We start from the raw sequence: 20,462 nt of genomic DNA on the forward strand, positions 1-20,462 counted from the left end.
TGTTTTTGGAGCATGGCCTGGAGTTTTATGAGTTTACATCATCTGGGAGTGGACCCATTAAATTTTTAAGGCATTGAAATTAATGAAAGCAGACAGGTGACAGAGTGACAGCACCAGACAGATTCAGTGGCCACAGGCAAGGCAGWGCAAGCCTTAGCTTTATTTGGGGGGAAAGTGCCTCCAAATACATCTGGTACTGGGAGGTTAAACACACAGGCAGATTTGCTGGGAGTTGAAAACAGGAGAAAAATTTGGCCTGAGGAGAAAAACAACTTGCAGTGTTTTCCTCTGGTGACATTGGCAAGCCTTCACCACCACAWTAGCCCTGAATGCTTCCTGCACGTTCCCACAGCATTTGGCACTCCAAGCGAGAAGGTTGGGAGGGATGGGAGATCCCTGCAGTTGATCCCACCAGCTGTGGTTCACAACTCTCTGCATGACAAAGCTCACCCTGAGCATCCCAGAAGCCATGTGTGCATTATATCATGAGTCTGAAATAACCCATTTAYTGCCTTTCAGTCACTGCAGCTCGTTTTTGATGCCCAGCACAGTCGGTGTCCCCAGGATCTCACTGATGAAAGGAGACAGGGGAGCACCACTGCTCCTTCACCTGYTTCCCCTCCTCACTCCCAGGGCTGGGRAGCCAAATGATGGCTGTCACAAGCCCACCGTCCCCCACAGCTCACCCAGAGGGGTATGGCCTCCCTCAGAGTGCAGAAACCCCAAGTTCTTCATTAACCAGCTCTCCACACCCACTGCCGTGCCACAGCCATTTCATTTCTGCCACAGAGGACACTGACCCCGGTGACAATGAAGGGAGGGCTGAATTCCTTTCCCAGTCTGGCTCTCTGTTTTGACAAGTGATTCTTTTCACAAATCCCAGACAGGGTATCCTTTCAGAGGCAGTTGTAAAGCTGGATTTAACACACATCACAGAGAACACACGAAAGCTCTCGTACGTTCCACAGCACCGGGGCTTTCATCGGCGGCTCTGTGAACGTGCTGACCAGCAGCTGACCTTGCCTCCTGCTGCAGAGACAGCCAYTGAAGGATGGGACACACTCTGCCACCATCAGTATTCCCCATTTCACTCCACACCCTGCATCTGCTTCCTCCCAAGCTGCTGATGGGTCCCACCAGAACCTACAATAGCTCCTCACCAGGGCCACATGATGCAATTGGTGTCAGAACACACAAGATACAGCCCTGGTGTCCTCGGTTCCTGCAGCACCAGTTACTCGTTCTCTTGGTGAAGCCTTTCCCAGTGTGAACAGGGTGGCTGCAGCCCTATGAGGACAAGGGAAAGCAAGGAAAACAGAGCAAAGTCACCCCGAGGACTCTGTGCTGGTCAGGGTGGACTGATCTGCATGGAGAGTTTTCCCCATCACAGGCGTTAAACAAGTCCTTCCACATTAGGTCCACCTACACCTAAAACAGCCCCACTAATCTGACTTTGCCTAAGCCTTTCAGGTGGTGTTTCTCTTTACCTGAGAGCTATCAGGAAGTTTCTAAAGTAACTAAAAATCCGTTTTCCGTTTTTGACCGATTTCCCAAGGGCCACTCCAGCTCAGCTGCAGCTCTGTACCAAACCCTCTGCCCTCCTCCTCAACTGCACACAACTCTACGCCCTCACACGAAACATTTGTGAAACCTGAGAGACAGGTCCCAGGCAATAGATATCCCATTAATAAATACCTTTCAAAAAGGCCCACCTGGAATTTGGGCAGTTGAGCAACATCAGGTGAACAGAGGGAGCCCTGCCCCAGCCCGTGTTCCCCTACAGGYTTTCCTTCAGGGTGACTGACCATGCTTTGGATTTTTCAGCAGAGGGAGCTTCTCACAAGCAGTTTGAGCACCACCTCCCTCCAGCCCTCAGAAACGCTCCCGTTTCAAGCAGCACCAGCTTTGCACCAATCCAGCATGCAGGAAAACCGAAGACAGGTRACTCCTCACCCCTGGGTTTAAGCAGGCTTATGGTCTTACCAAAATTCTTTATTGGTTTTCATAACTATTCCTATTGAATGCCTGTCCTTTCACTATCCTGGTACTGCTCAGCAGCAGCTCTGTGGCAGTCAGTACCAGGTCTATGAGAGCTTGTGGGGAAAAAAGGGCTTTTTAATGCTTTTTCAATGCCTTCCTTTGGTGCACTGAAGGCCTCTTGATATTTTTCTTACAGAGACAGAAGTCCTCAGCCTACTTTTGTGCGCAGCTCAAACACTCTGTATGTTATGATCATGTATTGTGGCCAGCAGGATCAGRGCAGTGATTATCCCCTTGTGCTCCGTGCTGATGGAGCCACATCCCAAATCCTGTGGCCATTTCTAAGCCCCTCAAGACAAGAAAGATAATTCAGAGAAGGGCAACAGAGCTGGGAAAAGGTCTGGAGCAAAGGCCTGAGACTGAGGGAGCTGCAGGGGCGATGGCCTTGGTAGTGCTGGAAGAACAGTTGGACTTGATYTCAGAGGGTTTTCCAATCTAAACAATTCTATAATTCTATGACTTTGCAGCCCTTTTCCCTGTCTCCTTGGACAAGCAGCTGCATCTTTTGCCCAAAAGCCTTTGCGTGGTTGCCACCAAGCCCTGCTGGGTAAGGAACAGAGCTCTGTGTGGGGCTGGCAGGGCCATATGGGATGAGCTTTCCCCAAGAGGATGGGCAGCTCCAGCACAGTCAGTGGCAGATCCCTGCTCTGCTCCCAGCACAAGCGTGAGTGGGGTGAACTCCACCGGGGAGCTGATCCAGGCAGAAAAAAAAAAAAAAAAACCTGATTTTAAAAAAATGTTTAATTCTTCAGTCAGATCAGTTCTCCAACCTGTTTAACTGAGTGACAGCAGAAGCACTTGTACTGCACAGCATGCCCAGAACAGCACGAGTGGGCGGATGGGATGGCAGGAGAGGRAGGGAGGGAGGAGAGGAAGGGAAAAGGACTGCTTTTTTAAGAAGCACTAACAGCTTAAACACACTTAAAATGRTAATTTAATTGAAGAAACCAGGGATTTGAATCTCACCAAGATACCAAGGGAACCTTAGCTCTTCCAACCAGATTTGTAGATGATGTTTTCCTAAGCCTACCTAGATTGYTGGATGATGTTTTGCTCAAATAACTAGAATTGAAAACCAACAGCATTTCTAACATCTATCTTCCCTTCCCTCATCCCCTGCTCATTCCTGTGTTCTCTGTGCTTGGCATCAGTAGGTACATGAACAATTTGACCACCATGTGAATGGTGTTTCACTCCTCTGCTTTAAAGCATTTTTACATCACACTCTTTGAGCTCACCTACCCCCTTCTTGTTGCCTAGGGCGTTACAAAAACAAGAGCAAAGCATGAAAAACACTGTGAGCGCTTCTAATGGTTCTCCATAAAAACAGTTTCAAAACAGTATTTATACTGAAGGCATAAATATCCCCTTATGAATAAATGATGCTGTTATTCAATAAGCCCAGTGCTTGATCACATTCAGATCAGGAATAATTATTTAGGTACTTCAGAGRGGTTAAAATAGCCTCTCTTTGGGCATGGGAACCTTCTTTTGCATGAATAATTTCAGTCAGCAGATGAACTGATAAATAAAACCAGAAACCATTAATCAGCTCAGATGGAAGAAAAGCTAGTGATCAGTCTAGGCACAAGTGCAACAAATACAGTTTGGCTGTAAATAAATTAAGTCTGGAAATCAGGAGATCATTTCCAAATATGAGGGCTGTGAAGTTCCAAACTGGTCTTTCAGTAAAAGCGTGGGACAAAACCCATAAAAGCAGTGTGCCAAAACTTCCATCCCTGGAATTGTTCCAGGCCAAGTTGGATGCAGATCCGAGCAACCTGTTCTAATGGAAGGTAGCTCTACCATGGCAGAAGGGTGGGAATTCAGTCATATTTAAGGTACTTCCAACCCAAACCATTGTGTGAGTCCATGAAATCACGAAGTGGGGCTCAAAGCAAAGCTGTCTGAAGAAGTCTACAAGGTGTGGCTGGCCTGCCACAGCTGTGCTCTGAACCTTGATCCCTCCCAGTGTGGAGTTCCCAACCATCTCCCAGCTATTTATCATCCAAAGGCCAAGGCGAGCATTTCTCCTGCTGCCAAAGAGGAAGAGGCACCMCCTGACACGTGTGTTACATCACCATGGCAGAGTCCTCGTGAAACACCCTGATTCCATGTTCGTCTCTGAACCCAGGGGTGCTGTGACAAAGTCTGGCTGTGCCAGGAYTCCCTGGGGCTGTCCTCTCAAGCACCACACCCCTTGGGGGATTTTAACTTCAAAAAAGTCTCATCTTTCTCACAGACTTTATTTATTTTCTGTGCTTCCATCCTGGACAGGAATTTTCTGCCAGGGTTTTAGAGCACAAGCCATGTTTTGGAGAGAGGTGACCCCTTCTTTATTCTAGACAAGAACCGCATGGCACTTTAGACTTTATGGGATGGGAGACACCAGGATTGCTGGGTTCTCTAGTACTCGGAACATGAGAGGAATGCACAAGTGAGGGATGCAGAGCTGTTTTGCTCCAGACCCCAACCTAAAGGGACCAGGGTGAGCCGCTTGCCCAAAGGACACTGGTCACCACAGCACCTCCAAGGGCCTGTCCCCTGCCCTGAATGGGGGATCCGCTCTGCCTCAACCTATGTTCCGTGACCAGTATCGTGCTCCACCCCTGCCTCAGGCCCAGTCCTCAGCCTTCCCGGGGTATGATCCTGCCCGGTCCCTATTTCCAGCCCTGCCCGGGGGTCTGACCCTGTCCCGGTTCCCATTCCCAGCCCTGCCCAGGGCTCTGTCCCGGTCCCCATTCCCAGCCCTGACGGGGCTCTGTCCCGGTTCCCTCCCGATACCCATTCCAGCCCTGCCCGGGGCTCTGTCCCGGTTCTGCCCCTGTTCTGTCCCGGTGCCCATTCCCAGCCCTGCCCTGGGGTCTGTCCCTGCTCTGTCCCGGTTCTGTCCCGGTTCCCTCCCGGTGCCCATTCCACCCCTGACGGGGCTCTGTCCCGGGTCTGTCCCGGTTCTGTCCCGGTTCCCTCCCGCTCCCCAGGCGGTGACTCCCCCGCTCGGGGGGGGCCCGGCGGCCGGGGCGATGAGGGGAGCGCGGGGCCGGCCGCGCGCAGCCAATCAGCGCCCTCAGCGCCTGGTCCGATCTCCGCGGAGCTCCTCGATTGGTCGCTCACCTCCCCTCGCCTCACGCCTCGGCCAATGGGGGCGGAGGGGCGTGGCCCGGGCGGCGAGCGCGCGAGCGGCGGGCGCGGCATGGAGGGGTCCCCGCGGCCGTGAGGGAGCGCGGGCGGACGGCGGGCGCCATGTCAGCGCTGTGGTCGGTGGGCGCGGGGCTGCTGCTGCTGCTGCTGTGGGTGCGGCACCGCGGGCTGGAAGCCGTGCTGGTGCACCACCGCTGGGTCTTCGTCTGCCTCTTCCTCCTGCCGCTCTCCATCCTCTTCGACATCTACTACCAGCTGCGCGCATGGGCCGTCTGGCGCCTCCACAGCGCCCCGCGGCAGCACGCCCAGCGTGTCCGGCATATCCAAGCACAGGTGAGGCTTGACCGGACCCCGGGATTCCCGGCGGTACCACTGCTTTATGAGGGGAGAGAGTGTCCCTGTCCCGTGCCCTGTCATCCCGCCACCCCCTTCCTCCCCACCTCCCGGCCATTCCGCACCCGGGGCAAGATCCAAACGGAGCGGGAAAAAGCAAAGAAATACACGCCAGCGGGGCTTTCAGCCCCCTGTACGGCTCTTGTCCCGCTGAAACTCCTCTGGAACTCCCTCYCTGCGGCTGCTGGCACTGCGGTATCCTCAGGGATGTTCTGTGAACCGTGGTGGACACGCACCAGGCTCAGGAACACACGTGTGTTCAACATGGAAATGTCAATCTGAACGGCAGGCATAGAAACGTGTTTTGATACCACTCACATCCTGCTGCTCGGCACTGCCAGTTCCAGGGGATGGTTCATGGGGAGATTAAACTTTTCCTCTACCCAGAAATGCAGATRTCTGTAATGTTTCTGTGCTCTCTGGTATCTGTGGTAATTCTGTCACGTCTGCTTCTGTTTGCTTCCTTGTCTCTCACATTCCTCACAGATGGATATTAATGTGAATGGCGTTATTCTCTGAGGGTTTGGGGTTGTTGACTGGGGGGGTTTTACCAGCTGTTGTAGCAACTCAGCTTTGAAGAAAATGCTACCATTGTTCATTTTCCAGATGTTAACCACTATGGCTTTGCAGAATTCATGGCTCATATGTATGGCTTACACTTTTTCCTTCTCAACTTTTCACAGAACCTTAGAAGATTTTGGGTTGGAAGGGGCCTTAAAAGTCATCTCATTCCAACCCCACCCCACTATGGACAGGGACATGTTCCTCTAGATCAGGTTGCTTCCACTAGACCAGGCTTTCTGTCTTTGCCCATTCGTTTTCAAGCTCAGGCCACTTTTTGTGTGTTTTGGAGTAGAACTAAGATTATAACAGTGATAACAATTTCCTTAGCGGAAGTTTTCCACTGTGGGTTTTTTTAACTCTCTGTTAGAGTCTTGATAGCTTTCTGAATTCCTCCCCAAAAGAAAACCCCAAAGCTACAGAATATTAGAAACGGTTCCTCTACATAACTAAACCACTGTGGTGGTACTGTATTTAGAAGTTCAGAGGTCTGCAGAGAGACTTCCAAAGCATCCCTGCTCTGACATTTGTTGGCTCTTGCAGGTCCGGGAATGGAAGGAGGAAGGCAGCAAGAGATACATGTGCACGGGCCGGCCTGGCTGGCTGACTGTGTCACTWCGGGTTGGCAAGTACAAGAAGATCCATAAGAACATCATGATCAACTTAATGGATGTCCTGGAGGTGGACAGTGAAAGACAGGTAACAAATTCCATCACAAAGCATTCATGATAATGGTTTTTAGAGCTTTCTTTGCAACATTTGGAGCTGAAGAGATTAGATTCCATCAAGAGTAAAATTTTGTAGCATACCCATCAAATTTCTGGTTTTACAATGCTTGRATCATTCTGTCTGAAAAACCCAGCATATGGAACTGCTTGGCTTTTATGTGCTGAAGTCTAAAAGACCAGATTGATTTATGGGTTTGGGCACTGAGCAACAAGATGTTGAGGCAGAGGAGGAATCACTAAACAGTTCCCACTATTTTTAGTAGCGCTCTTAGGAAAGTGAATCTCTGAGTTCTGATAACAGATGGGACTGTATCCGGTTAGCCATATTTTGTCATCATTAATGCTGAACTCTTAATTTATRTTTGTTGAGAAATGGGGTGGTTGGTTTTTTTGGGTTTTTTTTGGCTTTTTAGGTTGTTCGTGTGGAACCTTTGGTGACCATGGGCCAGCTGACTGGACACCTGAATCCCATGGGCTGGACTATTCCTGTGGTACCAGAGCTTGATGATCTCACAGTAGGTAAGGGTCATTGTGATGACAGGAGACTCACTGGTTTTGCTRCACTTCCATTAGGGTTTTTATGCAGTAAAACATTGCATTATTTTAAAGGTTCTAGAAATACTCTGTTGAACCTTATGTTGTTTGAGGTATTTATAGGTTATAAGCACTTTCTTTTTTTTTAATAGTCTTAAAAGTCATGCCCAGAGCTTAAAAAATGGGGGCTTGCTCTCATAAATCGCCCACATTTTGGAGTGTGTTTCATTTGATTTGTTGTGTGCTCTCTTGATAAGGTGGCCTGATCATGGGAACTGGCATTGAGTCTTCATCCCATATCTATGGACTTTTTCAGCACATCTGTGTGGCCTATGAACTTGTTCTTGCTGATGGAAGCCTTGTGAGATGTTCACCAGTAAGACAAAATGTTACTTTGCTATCATTTACAATGTCATTGACTATTACCAGTTGGATATATGATTTAGTATGACATACTTTTTGCAGACTGAAAACTCAGACCTATTTTATGCAGTGCCTTGGTCTTGTGGTACTCTGGGTTTCCTGGTTGCAGCAGAAATAAAAATGATTCCTGCCAAGAAATACGTCAAAATACATTACGAGCCAGTKAGAGGACTGCAGAAGATTTGTGAGAAGTTCACTGAAGAGTCTAAGAAAAAGGAGAATAATTTTGTGGAAGGACTTCTGTATTCTTTGGATGAAGCAGTCATCATGACAGGAGTCTTGACCGATGAACCTGAGCAAAGCAAGGTAACTAAAGGGAAGTTATTCACAAAGAAAAAAATGCTCCCGGAGTCTAACTGTAGCTGTACTAGATGCCAGTATAAAACCATTATAAAACTGGAATAGTATCTTAAAACAGGATTAAAAGTTAGATGTGTCCATCAGGATGCTTTAAATTACAGCCGTTTGCTACTATGACAGTCTGTTCTCTAAATCTCTTTAATTAATGATAAATGACCCACTGATTTCATTGTTCTAGCAAATAATTCAGTCTACAGCCTCTTCACTGCAGTACCTGAGGAGGAAAAGAAGGATTTTTTCTCATACACTGAACAATGTTGCGTTGAATTGCAGTTATTTGGAGTAACTCTCCTCCCAGCAAGCTTTTAACTCTGTTGGTGTTAATAAAAACATACCAAGGACGGTCATGCTAAGAGTTCACGCAACTCTTCACCTGCAGGTTTCTTTCTGCCATGTAGTATTTTGGATTAATGGTGGGTTTAGAGATTGGCATTTTAAGAATCCGGTACAGTCACATTCATGGGCTCTTAAATAGTTTGTCAGTGGCAAGCCATAGCAWGTCTTACTTAAATAAAACCTTAATGGCAAGGAAGGTAAGAAGGAGTCTTGCAGGTGGAGGAGTGAAGGCTGCGTAAATGTCTTGTGACAGTATAACACAGATTCCTCACAGAAAGGGAATTTGGGAGTTTGGAATACTCTTTTGTCTACCAAGGTGTAAGTGTTATTTAATGAATTTGTGTTTTCTTGTAGATAAACAGAATTGGCAACTACTACAAGCCATGGTTCTTTAAACATGTGGAGAAGTATTTGAAAGCTGACAAGACTGGAATAGAATACATTCCTTCCAGACAATATTACCACAGACATACTCGCAGTATCTTCTGGGAGCTCCAAGTAAGACCAGTTMCAAAATTCAAATATATCTGCAGGAAGATATTCTGCCCTTTTCCAAGTATAGGTACAATGTATGTTCTTCCCCAGCAGCAACTTCTGTCTTTCATGGCAGAAAAAAACAGCAAAGTTTATGGCAAATTTACAAGTCCTGTGTTTGGGTACAAAATCCAAAGACACTTCTTCATATATGAGGTGTTGTATCAGAAACTTCTAATTTTTGGTTTAGTGCTTTTCTGAATTAAGAACTTAAGCATATCTTTCAGCATTAAATTTTTGTACCTACTGAGCAATTTTCAAGTTCAGATGGTGGAAAAAAGCATGCGTCTGAAATTCCAGCTGAAATACTGCCCTGCCTAAARTAATTACATAGTCAGGTCATTACTTGGAATTTCATAAATGTGTTTATTGKGATGTGTGCTTAACATTCTGAAATATTCCTGTTGCTACATTTTGAATCTCTGGAGTGAGATACCAGATCCTTTCAGCTCCTGCAGAAGTTAAACAGGAGTTGGCTGTGTGGGAAATAATTAAAATTTTACAGCTTTAAAATGCTTTTGAGAACTTACCTTGTAAGTAGTTACTCTTGCAAGAGTTCTGTAAATTGGCTTCTTGTGCATTCCTCCCTGGGTTGTTGCAAAATAATAGTCTGTTGCTCTCTGAACTTYATTATCTGAAATTATTTGGGGTTGGGTATGTTGTGATTCATACAACTGAAAATCAGTGGTAACCAGAGGAGGCTTGGGGCAGGGCTCTGGAGCCAAGTTCAGCCCAGGCCCCTCTAATTTCCTCATATTTGTATTTTGGTACTTCAGCAAAAGTATCAGCAATTAAATTCATTGAAAATCTGGCTTAATATTGTTCTGAGGATTCTGAAGTGTTCTTTTGGTCTACTTACACATTCTTCAGTCTAACTCTTTCTCTTTCCTCTTTGAAGGATATCATTCCTTTTGGCAATAACCCTGTGTTCCGTTACCTGTTTGGCTGGATGGTTCCCCCAAAAATCTCTCTGTTAAAACTCACCCAAGGAGAAGCCATTCGAAAGCTGTACGAGCAACACCACGTTGTGCAGGACATGTTGGTGCCAATGAAGAGCCTTGAAAAATCTATCCAGACCTTCCACGTTGACCTTAATGTAAGAACACATCGTTTTAGAACACAGCAAATCTTGCATTGTTTGTGATAAGAACTGTGACTGTTGATCTTAAAACACAATACTCTGCTTGTGTAAAGGGTCATTATTGTGTCCTGGGGAGTGCTGTGCTTTGTGAGACCATGATGCAAGGTTGCAGCTGAAATGAACATAGCGTTCTGAAAAAGAGAAGAATTAAATAAAAGATTTAAACTTAGGTAGAAGACAACACTTCCAAAAGATTTTATCACTTAGTAAAACTTGAACTGATCTTTACCTAAAATGACTGGTAGTCTCACTAAACACCAGTTGTGGAGATCCATTTCCCTTTCTTGCTTTTAATTGTGAATTTATTTTAGTTAGTGTAGAATTTCAATTTTGGAATGGAAATTTGGACCTGGAAAAGAAAACTCTTCCTGCTTTTTTTGCTCCGAATTCATTGAGTTTATTCAGTAGTTGCTTTGGGATCAGGAGTGGTTTTGTTTTGGGGTTTTTTTTCCTTTAAATTTCAAATATTTGAGAAGATACAAAGCCTAGGAGGACATTCTCAATCTATTTGTTTTATTATCATTAGAAAGTCTAGCTAAGAACAAGACCCGGACACCTGGGAAGGAAGAGCTGAAAGGAAGGGATTCTGTCCTAGATTGAGAACAAGTTCTTTTAACTCTTCATTTTGTCAAATTTATTAAAGGATTATTGTGTTTAAAAAAAAAAGTGATAAAGTGTTTTCCTGCCCCTGCAGGTGTACCCTCTTTGGTTATGTCCTTTCATCTTGCCCAACAATCCTGGTATGGTCCATCCCAAAGGAAATGAAGCTGAACTCTATGTGGATATAGGAGCTTATGGAGAGCCCAAAAGGAAACAATTTGAAGCCAGGGCTTCAATGAGGCAAATGGAAAAGTTTGTAAGAAGTGTGCACGGGTAAGGATCCCACTCCTCAGAATAGTGATAATGTCATATAATTTACACCCATATGGTTTAATTATAGTTATTTAATCCCACAGAAGTTTTATTTTAAATATTGCAATAATTTAACAACCACAATAATTGAAAATTTATTTAAATGTCTAATTTTGGTGAATTTTAAATATTATTTAACTTTATTACTTGATTGCAAAACCACCCAAACAAAAGGACATGCCAGCTGAAGTTGTTGCAATGTAGTTGGGTGCTAGGTGACTTCAGGTCACCTTTTAGCTCCAGGCTGCTCTGGGACGCTACTGTTACGAAATACATCCTTGGAATCCATCATTCAGGAATCCCAAAAGTTTGGACGGCGTCCCTGCCTGCCCTTGGGACTGTTCTCCCTGCWGTCCTTGCATCATCACACGGCAGCTCTGCCCTGTCCTTGCACCAGGACGTCCTTGCCCAGGGGGCCAGCCTTGGCTGTCCCTGCAGTCAGTCCTTTGTGCTGGGGGCATTCTTTCCTCCCTCAAAACTTGTGTTCCAGAGCTTCCTTTTCCCTGCCTGGGTTCTTATTACACAGGACCACAGTGGGCGTGAGGCATGTGCCCACCATCTGTCACGGACTCGAGCCAGCCTAATTTGCTGGAGTAGTGTCAGTGGAGAAGCAGCCACAGGCTGGTTTCTCAGGAACAAAAAGCACTACACGGTATTTTTACACCATCAGTATAATTTATCCCCATTTCTATTTTGACCTACTTCTCAGTCTAACAGTGATCATGTCCCATGTGGCTKAGCCATAATGGCGAGGCTGCTTTGAGATGATTTGGGGACTGCAAATGACTTTGAGCTGCRAGAAGTGATTTGCCAGAGAACAAAGCAGCCCAAAGTTAATTTTAAGCTTTTTTTTCATTAACTTGAAATTAAGCTTTTCATTTAAAGCTTTGACCTGACAATGTTTGGTTTGTTTTCTACCTGTCACTGGGAAATGAACAATGGATAAATGCTTAATCTTCCAGTTTCGTAATCACACAAAACAATAGAGCTTTTATGTTASGTTGTGTTTTGCTGCTGTACTCTGAGAGTAGCAGCAGTTTGGAGAGCACACTATGGAAGTGAGGAAGAGTCCACAGCTAAAGAAGGATTTAATTTGTAAATGGACCTTTGTTTCACCATGCTTTGTTTACACTACGAATTTAGCTTCTTGGCCTGGTCTCATTTGGTGGTGTGTTGCCTTCCTGGTTCTATTCTCAATGTCCAAAGAAATTAAAAAGTCAAAGGATGTATTGTTATATCTGTCTTGAATAGATTTTGTAATGCAGGCAACTATGAGATTCTGTGATTGTACCTCCTAAGATCCTAAGAAAACATGCAAAAAAAAAAATACTAAATCCACAAAACATAATTTTCTGAGTGTCCCAGCATAATCCATGTGAGCAATTGTATCTGCTTGTTTTYAAAAAGCATGTTGATGGTTTTGTTTTGCTAAATATTTGCTATTCATAGCTTGCACTGATTTTTTTAAATATTCTATATCAAATCTTGTGGCTCCATTAATATTGAAATTTTGTCTCTTCTTTTTCCCTTCTCTCCAGTTTCCAGATGCTGTATGCAGATTGTTACATGACCCGTGAGGAGTTCTGGGATATGTTTGATGGCTCGTTGTACCACAAGCTGAGGGAGCAGATGAATTGCAAGGATGCCTTTCCAGAAGTGTATGACAAAATCTGCAAAGCTGCAAGGCACTGAGCCTGRCTCAGCTCACCAAGCAATCAGGGAAAGAGGAGTTTACCTATAGCTAGTCAGTATATCCTTTAAAAAAAAAGCTTTATTGCTCTCCAAATAAGCTTATTCTTGTTGATGTTTCAAAGTATGAATTCCTGCTTTACACGTTTATGTTTAGTATTTTTCGTATGTTTTAAAACCAGTTTTCCAAACTCAGAGTGATTGTTTTTAAGAAATCTGAAGTGCTAGCCTTTGTATCTAATGTAGTGACATAGGTGAATTCACCTATTTCCAAGCAGAAGAAAAATAATGGGAATGGATGAAGACACTGGAGTTACAGCAGCTGTGTACCATAGCTATATTTAACATGACTTTTGAAAAYGGGAGGGAGGGCTCAGAAATAGGTGCCAAAGCTGAACACATTGTCCAATTAATCATGTTGTTAAAAACATTTGCCTCCAGTCAGTATCCCRTAGAGCAGCTCTGCAGTGGCTCATCCACATTTCCATCATCCTGTGGCTGTGTGGTGGTGGTGCTGTGCTGCTCGTGTTGTCCTGCATGGCAGCTGAGCTCCCCAGCCGTGGCTTCTGTTGGAAAACTGAGCATTGAGGTGTGAAGAAGATGCTTTTTACTTGTGCCTATCAGATTTGTACTGATTTTGATTATGAAGTGTGAATGGATGTAGGTTTTTAGGTATTTTGTAGTTGGCCAACAGTGCATTGGTTTTTTGCCCCAAAGTATCAATGTTCTGGCTTTGTAGACCACTGAAAAAGAATTGCTGCTATTTCATATAGCCAAATTTTAATTTCCTTGTGGGTCAGTTTATTTGSGTTTCTTTTGGGTTTGTGTTTTTTKGGGKTTTTTKGTTGTGGCTTAATTTTAGTGCCTTATAAGTACTCAGTTGGAGGAAGATATGGCTTGTCTGAGACTGTTCTGTCCTGGCCAGTAGGAGAAGGAAGTCAAAGCTGCGTTTGTACGAGGTTTGTTAGAGCAAGTGGCTKTGGATAAGAACTCCTGATGAAAATCCTGATACACACAGGCGTTGGTTCTGACTCGAGTGACATTTTTGCTTTTCATTTTAGCTGGTTTAGGTTGATAGGCTTTGTAAAAGGACTGTTTCAGTCACCTGGAGAGGAAATAACAGCAAGTACTGTTAGTTCCCTCTTCTGCTGCTCGCAGGTGAAAATGGCACAGTCACGGACTTGATACAGTTGAGTGTAGAAGTGTGGAAATGTTTCGACCCTGTAGCCAGAATCAGGGTTTCAAACCTAGCCTGTGTCTTGTCCAAGCAGTACTGAAAATTGTTACTTGAAACCTTACTGAGCTTGAGGGTAAAGAAAGTAATTTTCTTGAGGCTTGTGTAGGGGGTAACATGAGAACTTCTCAAACAGTTACCAGTGGGAGGTGTAATTTTATTATGCTTGCTAAACCAATGATTTTATTTATTGATAGATGGATGTTTAAGGTCCAGATGAAACCAATGATAAAGCAGTAGCAGGAATAAGCTTGGGCTGTAACTCAGTGATGCACACAGTGTGCAAGGTACCCCCTCAAATCCTGCGCAGGGGCAGCGTTCCACGGGGAGACACAGCCAGTACAGAGTGTCCTCAGTGCTGCCCAAGCCCTGGAGCTGTGTCAGTGATCCAGGAGTGTCTGCCATGCCTCCTGGCTGCACCAGGGGTACACAGGAAGGCAAGTGTTGATTCTCAGGGTGTGACCYGCCTTCCTGCCCCTACGAGGGAGTTGTCCCTGGGGTGAAGCTATGATTTAGCCCAGTGCTTGTATGATAGTCTGCACAGAGCAAGAATGGTTTGGTTAGCTTTGAAAGGGCARTGTTCAAACAGCTAGAGGATATGCAAATACTTCTACTTAGGCTGTGTTTCACTTATGTACTGATGATCTTTAGGTATGCACTGTGTTTGTTTTTTTCACTCCTTAATTTATTGGCAAACTCTCTATGCCGTGATTGGGTACTGCACTGTATCAGTCACACACATGCACACACATAATTGCTGTTGCTCTTGACTTTTGGTTGTACGGGCTGTTGAAAATAAAGCTCTGGCCGGCGTACTGTTCCAATGGGTGTCTTCTCATGAGTGATTATTTGCTTTTCAACAGCTGTTTATCATTTCTCTCGTGCTTCTTGTGTCRTTCCACATGGCCAGCGATTACTGAGAAAAGTCTGGGTAAGAGACCCAAGGCATTGTGAGGGAGATGGTGGGAGGTGGTGTTTGTAGGAATGTCTTTGAAGTCTGTGARCCTTCACTTATCTTTGCCCCAAGACACACCTGCAATAAAAAATACCTCACAGCTGAGCCTTTAACCCATCAGTTATACCCCACTAGCTCCACACAGTCTCATGATGCCAATTATCCTAATTTTTTACACACCCCCCACCTCATTCTTTCCCTGAGACATTTTGTCCAAGGAGGACAAACCCCCATTTGGGATTTCGATGCTACCCTTCGACATGAGTAGTTACTTCATTCTTCTCATTTCATGCTAATAAATCTAATCCCTGCCTTGAATGAGCAGCCAAAAGTGAGAGTGTAGACTTASTGCACTCTTCAGCCTGAGGAGTTTCACACCCACTAATGTCTCCTTGATAAATGCCTCTGTGGCAGCTCTCTAGGCTCAGTTGAGGTATTCCTACCTCTCCCCTGATCACAGCTGCTACACCTCCCAATGCTCTTTTCCCAGGGAGAAGTTCCCAGGCTCTCCCTGTAAACCAGACTGCCAAGTGCCTCAGCCCTGCTGAAGCTGCAGTTCAGATGCCAAAGCCCTGCATTGCTTTCATCAYATCTTGTGCTGGCCTTGGTTTAGGCCGCATTTTACAACCTTCCTTYGTTGCCCTATCAGCATTTCTGAACCCTCCCTCACCCACATCACTGCTCAGGCATTTCCCTTCAGAGACCTCCTCCTTTGGAACAATAGTCAGGATTTCCTTAAATTGCTGCAGTTTTACCTGTGTTCCATTATATCCCCCCAACAAATGATAACTGCAGATTAATTAGCATACTTAATCAGCCACAGCTAACATGTAATTACACCTAGATTTAATTATTCCTGTCTAAACACTTGTAAAAGACCTGATAAAACTTAACTCAAGGAGAACCAGCATGCTCCCAGTACATTTTTATGGCCAGCCTTTGTTGCTGCTGACATTTATACTCATCTCACTTTCTCCATTGCCTCGAGGTTTTCATTCCCTGCTGTGCTTTTCTATTGTAGCACTTTTTCARACCCAGTTCTCTATGGAGTTGTAGTGGTGGACCTGGGACTACTCAGGTGTGCTAACACCACCCATTACAGGAATGTACAACTCCTGTAAATCGTAGCAGTGTTTGAAAGGAYGTGTTCAACCCTGAGTGAGCTGTGTGTGCCACCACACCTTCCCTGGGAGGACGAGCAGGATTCTGACATCCTCTTCTGAGTGTGTAACTTCTGTAAAGTCCAAGTTGAAAATAGTTAATTAGTGCTCAATTGCAGTGTCATTGCCCCCCTCGTTTTAGTCACCATGTTCAGCCCGGCAGAGAGAGGACAGAATCCTCTCTGTTGTGCTTCCTGTCAGCTCTGTCTCCCAGAGAAGGTGTGGTGCTATTCCAGCAGTTTCTCTTGTCCTTTGCTCTGGGCCTGCCCAGGTCCCATCAGCCACTGTCGGGTGAATTGCAGGCTCCTGGCAGTTCCTGGCTCCTCCTGAGCTTCCCCCAATTTGGGAAGCACCCCTACACCAGGCTGATTGTGCCAGCACCAGAGCTGCTCACCTCAGTGATACATGTCAGCCAAAGGGAGCCCACACTGCAGGGGACAAGGAGAGGACACAGCAACCACTGAGAGTCCAGCCATTCTCCTCCAGGAGCAGTTCTGGCCACAGCAGGCCATAAAGAGYCGATTATCTCTGCAGGCTTGAGAACACTCACCAGGCACCTACTGCCAGCTGCAGGGAAGGGCAGCCGTGTCACAACCTCCCTGCTCAAGGGTAATCTGAAAGTTCCCCACCAATTACGAAGATGTCTTGACCTCTTTCAAGCTGCCTGTCCTCACTCAKCTGGATAAAGGAGAGAAGCCATGTGGATTCCTGCTGTTCATCCCTAGCAAGGTGGACTATTTCAGACTAAAGCTTTCCCTGCCTGCTTTGAGCCCTTTAGGCTTTGTTCTGGTTCTCCGTGGGGAACCTGCCAAGATGAATACAGCTCCAGGAATGGGTACTAAGGGAAAGGCTCCTACCTGCACTGTGCTGCTGATGCTGCTAGAGGAAAAACTGCCTTTTAAGCAGCAGACTGACTTTTTTCAGGATACAAGGAGCTCCTGGCACCTAGRAGGACTCAAACCCAGCTGCCCTCATCCATGAAGTGCATTTGCTTGCTTGCAGGTGAAACAGAGCAAAACTAATGGGAAAGTTTGTCCAAGCATCCCTTGAAAAGGGCAAAGGCCTGAGGATGCAGGCAGAGGTAATGTGGTCACTGCTGAGCTCCTGCCTGCGGACAGTGTGTGCTCCAAGGTGGGTGCTCAGCACCCACATCCCATGCTTCCACCCCAGGGTGCTCCCAGCTTGAGCTGGGTGTCCTGGATCTTCATGGACAAAAAGTCCCTGTGCAAGAAGCTGCTTCCCACCCAGCACAAACAATCCAGGAGATGAGAAGAGATACATCAGCAAGTCCAGCTCTCCCCACACATCATCTGGCTGTCGTGTCCCCAGGACTGCCTGCAGCCACACTGACAGCTCTGGTCCCCAAGGACCACGGGAAGGGTGGCAGCCCTTGCCATGGCAACCATTACTGTGGCACCCGGCATCCCAGTTCCTCAGGGAATGTCCCCTCCCCGGTGCAGACAGGGCTGGAAAACAGCAGGAAAAAACAAAGGAGCTGTCTGAAAGCACCGAAGGGTTACCCAGGAGGGAGCACCTGCACCTTGGGGTGTGCAGTAACTTTATATCCCCCAGCAAGGGGGGAAATCAAAGACAGGACCTGCAGCCACTACTCCTCTGGGCATAAAAACATTGTCCAGCAGTTACAGGAATATGGAGGGGATCAAATCAGTGAGCCAGCACTGTGGGGTCACAGCCCTACAAGCTGTGTCCAGGGCGAATGGGATGTGCCACCACTCTGTGCCAATCTCAAGCCCAAACTCCAAATCCTCTGCAGGATGGAGAGATGTTTGACCACTGAGTGAGTTGGCCGCTCACCTGCCTTGGCTTCTCTTGCCCAGCCCTCACTGGTGCTACCTGGGGATGCTGCTGGAAAGGGAAGAACCATTTTCCACCACCCCAGTGGGGATCCAGGACTGTGCTACTCTCCCACTGACCCCTTGATTACTTTGGTGCTGTGCCAGGGCCTGATTCAAGGCAGCTGCTATTGCCTGTTTGGTCTTTCATTTATCTTCTCCCCATCCTCAGCATTTTTCCTCCCGGAAATCCCTCAGGGCAAAGAAGGAGGCCCCAGACRGGAGCTGAGCCCCTCAGTCTCACCCTGTGCAGGGCACACCCCTCTCAGGCCACACKTTTGGCCCCCATGCCATAAATCAGCAGCAGCAAAGCAGCGGGTGAGCAGTTGGGTGAAAGGCTGCAGGGACAGCAGTACCTTTATTAGGCTCCCCCAGCACAGCTGGAAAAAATAAGGAGCGCAGACAGACTTTCAGGCACATAACCCCTGAGCTGAGCCCCACATTCAATCCTGTCTGCTGATTTAATAAGGGATCAGCTTTCCCCTCAGACCACATCTCCTGTGTAGCCTCAAACCCTCCTGGTTAAAACACTGCCCTGGYGAATCAATCCAAGATGGTTTTGTCCCTTTGATCAGCACAGCAGGTAATAACTCACTGATGGAAATGTGTTTCACTTCTCTGGCTCCAGCAATAGAAATGGAGACAACCCTCCCTGAATCGCCTCGTGAAAATCTCACAATTCCTGGGCAAGCAGGAGAGAGCCAAAGGGATTTGCAGTGTGGCTCTCTGGAGGTGCTGCAGGGCACACAGCAGCACCTGGGTGTCCAAGGTGTGAGCAAATTCCCTTCCCACAGGGATACATCCTGATCCTCCACCCTTGGAGACAGCCACGGCGCCTCTCCCAACCAGCATTTGCAGTGCTTGTCTRATTGTGGTGACAAACACGCAGAGAGAAGTGATTGCCTGACAAAAACCAGCCAAGGCTGCTCTGGGAGGGAAGTTGCCACCTGGCAACCAGGAAACCTGGGCCAGATCCCARCTCTAGCCCTGAGCTGCCGAGGRATTCCCACAGGTCCCTCTAGGCACAAAGGATGTTGGGTCACCTGGTAGAATTGCTCGGCTGTTAAATGACTTTAATGCTTCTAAATAACTTTAATCTGTCACTTTTGCCCATTTCCAGCYCTCTGTAAACAGGAGAGCACATGAGGATTTCCCATTATAAAGAATTGTGAAGATTTCTTCAAATCCTGTTTTTAAACAAAATRAAGATTCATTCTTGCTTCCCTATATTTAAACAGTATTATTTATCTCTGGACTAGGGGAGTAATTTACTATGGTCTCAACTGCTCTCAGAGATGTTTAACTCCCTCTGAGCTGAGGGAGGAGGCTGAAAATCGTGGTGTGGAGGTGGTCACTGGGTGCCAGGCAATGTCTGTCTGCCAGACCAGACTGGAAAAAGCTGGAATGAGATAAGAAAAAGGCTTTTCATCTCTCAGCCCCGCTGCAGACACACTCCAAGTGGTTCTGCCCCTGAACACTCGGGACATGCTGTGCCCAAGACTGAGCCTGGAAGAGAAAGCAGATGGGCTCATTGCTTTCAAGGACACATTTTGTTCTGTCCTCTCTCTGTTTATGGTTTTTTACTGTCACAGGAGGGTGGACGCTGCAAGAACTGGGGGATGAAACTCCCAGGCCAAGCCGTGGAGTTTGACCTGGGTGATGCCATTCCCAAACTGCAGCTCCTCAGGGACAAACAGAACACATTTGCCATCGAGTGCTCTGAGCAGGTCACTGACCTGGGTGGTGTGGCTGCACTGAGACCTTGTGGTGCCTGCTGCAGCCACCGCTGTGGGAAGATGAGGCTGAAGGCAGAAGTGCCAACGCAGGGTTAAGAAAGATGAGGAATTCCCAGTCAGTGCCTGCAGCTGGAGCTGAGAGCTGTCTGCCATAACCACACCCTGGAGGTGACCCAGCTGTCCAAAACCATGCCCAGCGGGGCARGATGGAGCTGGTGACGGTGCTGTTTGAGGCGATGAAGGTCAATTCTTCCAATGGCAGAACAGCACTGTCCCTCTGAGCGGGTGGAACGGCAGCACATTCCACAGTAGCAGTCCCTCCCAAAAACCAGGACATTCTCAGTTTTCCAAGCCCTTGTTAATTAGGAAGGGATGCCCTAATCCTGGTGCCGGCCCTGTGTCAGCCCTGCCGCCGCTCCCTGTCCGTGTCCGTGTCCGTGTCCGTGTCCGTGTCCCTGTCCCTGTCCCTGTCCCTGTCCCTGTCCCTGTCCGTGTCCCTGTCCCGGTCCCTGTCCCTGTCCCGGTGACACCGAACCGCCCCTCCGCTGCAGCCACTCCGCCCGGCCGGCAGGGGGCGCCAGCCGCGCCCGGCGGAACCATCGAGAGCAGCGCGCCCCGCCCACGGCGCGTGTGTCCGCCCACGTGACAGGGAGGGAGGGGCTCCCCATTGGCCGTGCCGGCGGGGCCGGGCGCGCGCCTCCGCGGGTGTAAGTGCGCGCGAGCGTGCGCGTG

At 47.2% G+C, this 20,462-nt stretch overlaps 2 protein-coding genes across 2 annotated transcripts in view; both read left to right on the plus strand.

Moving 5' to 3' along the window:
- The first annotated feature begins 5,215 nt into the window (after positions 1–5,215).
- Positions 5,216–14,850, plus strand: DHCR24 (24-dehydrocholesterol reductase). The gene is made up of 9 exons (XM_057366987.1): positions 5,216–5,514; positions 6,679–6,834; positions 7,277–7,382; positions 7,655–7,773; positions 7,863–8,126; positions 8,871–9,014; positions 9,949–10,146; positions 10,886–11,064; positions 12,642–14,850. Exons 1-9 carry the CDS (start codon positions 5,284–5,286, stop codon positions 12,793–12,795), a joined length of 1,551 nt encoding a protein of 516 aa, XP_057222970.1. The 5' UTR covers positions 5,216–5,283; the 3' UTR covers positions 12,796–14,850.
- Positions 14,851–20,377: 5,527 nt separating this feature from the next.
- The window catches only part of PARS2 (prolyl-tRNA synthetase 2, mitochondrial), a 2,669-nt gene continuing 2,584 nt past the window's right edge, over positions 20,378–20,462 (plus strand). The window contains exon 1 of the mRNA XM_057366986.1: positions 20,378–20,437. The gene's annotated coding sequence lies outside the window, so the exon portion shown is untranslated. The remainder of the gene's footprint in view (positions 20,438–20,462) is intronic.

Source organism: Malurus melanocephalus, unplaced genomic scaffold (genome assembly GCF_030028575.1).
Source record: "Malurus melanocephalus ecotype Western Australia unplaced genomic scaffold, MMel_1.1 scaffold_74, whole genome shotgun sequence".
Classification (NCBI taxonomy): Eukaryota; Metazoa; Chordata; class Aves; order Passeriformes; family Maluridae; genus Malurus; species Malurus melanocephalus.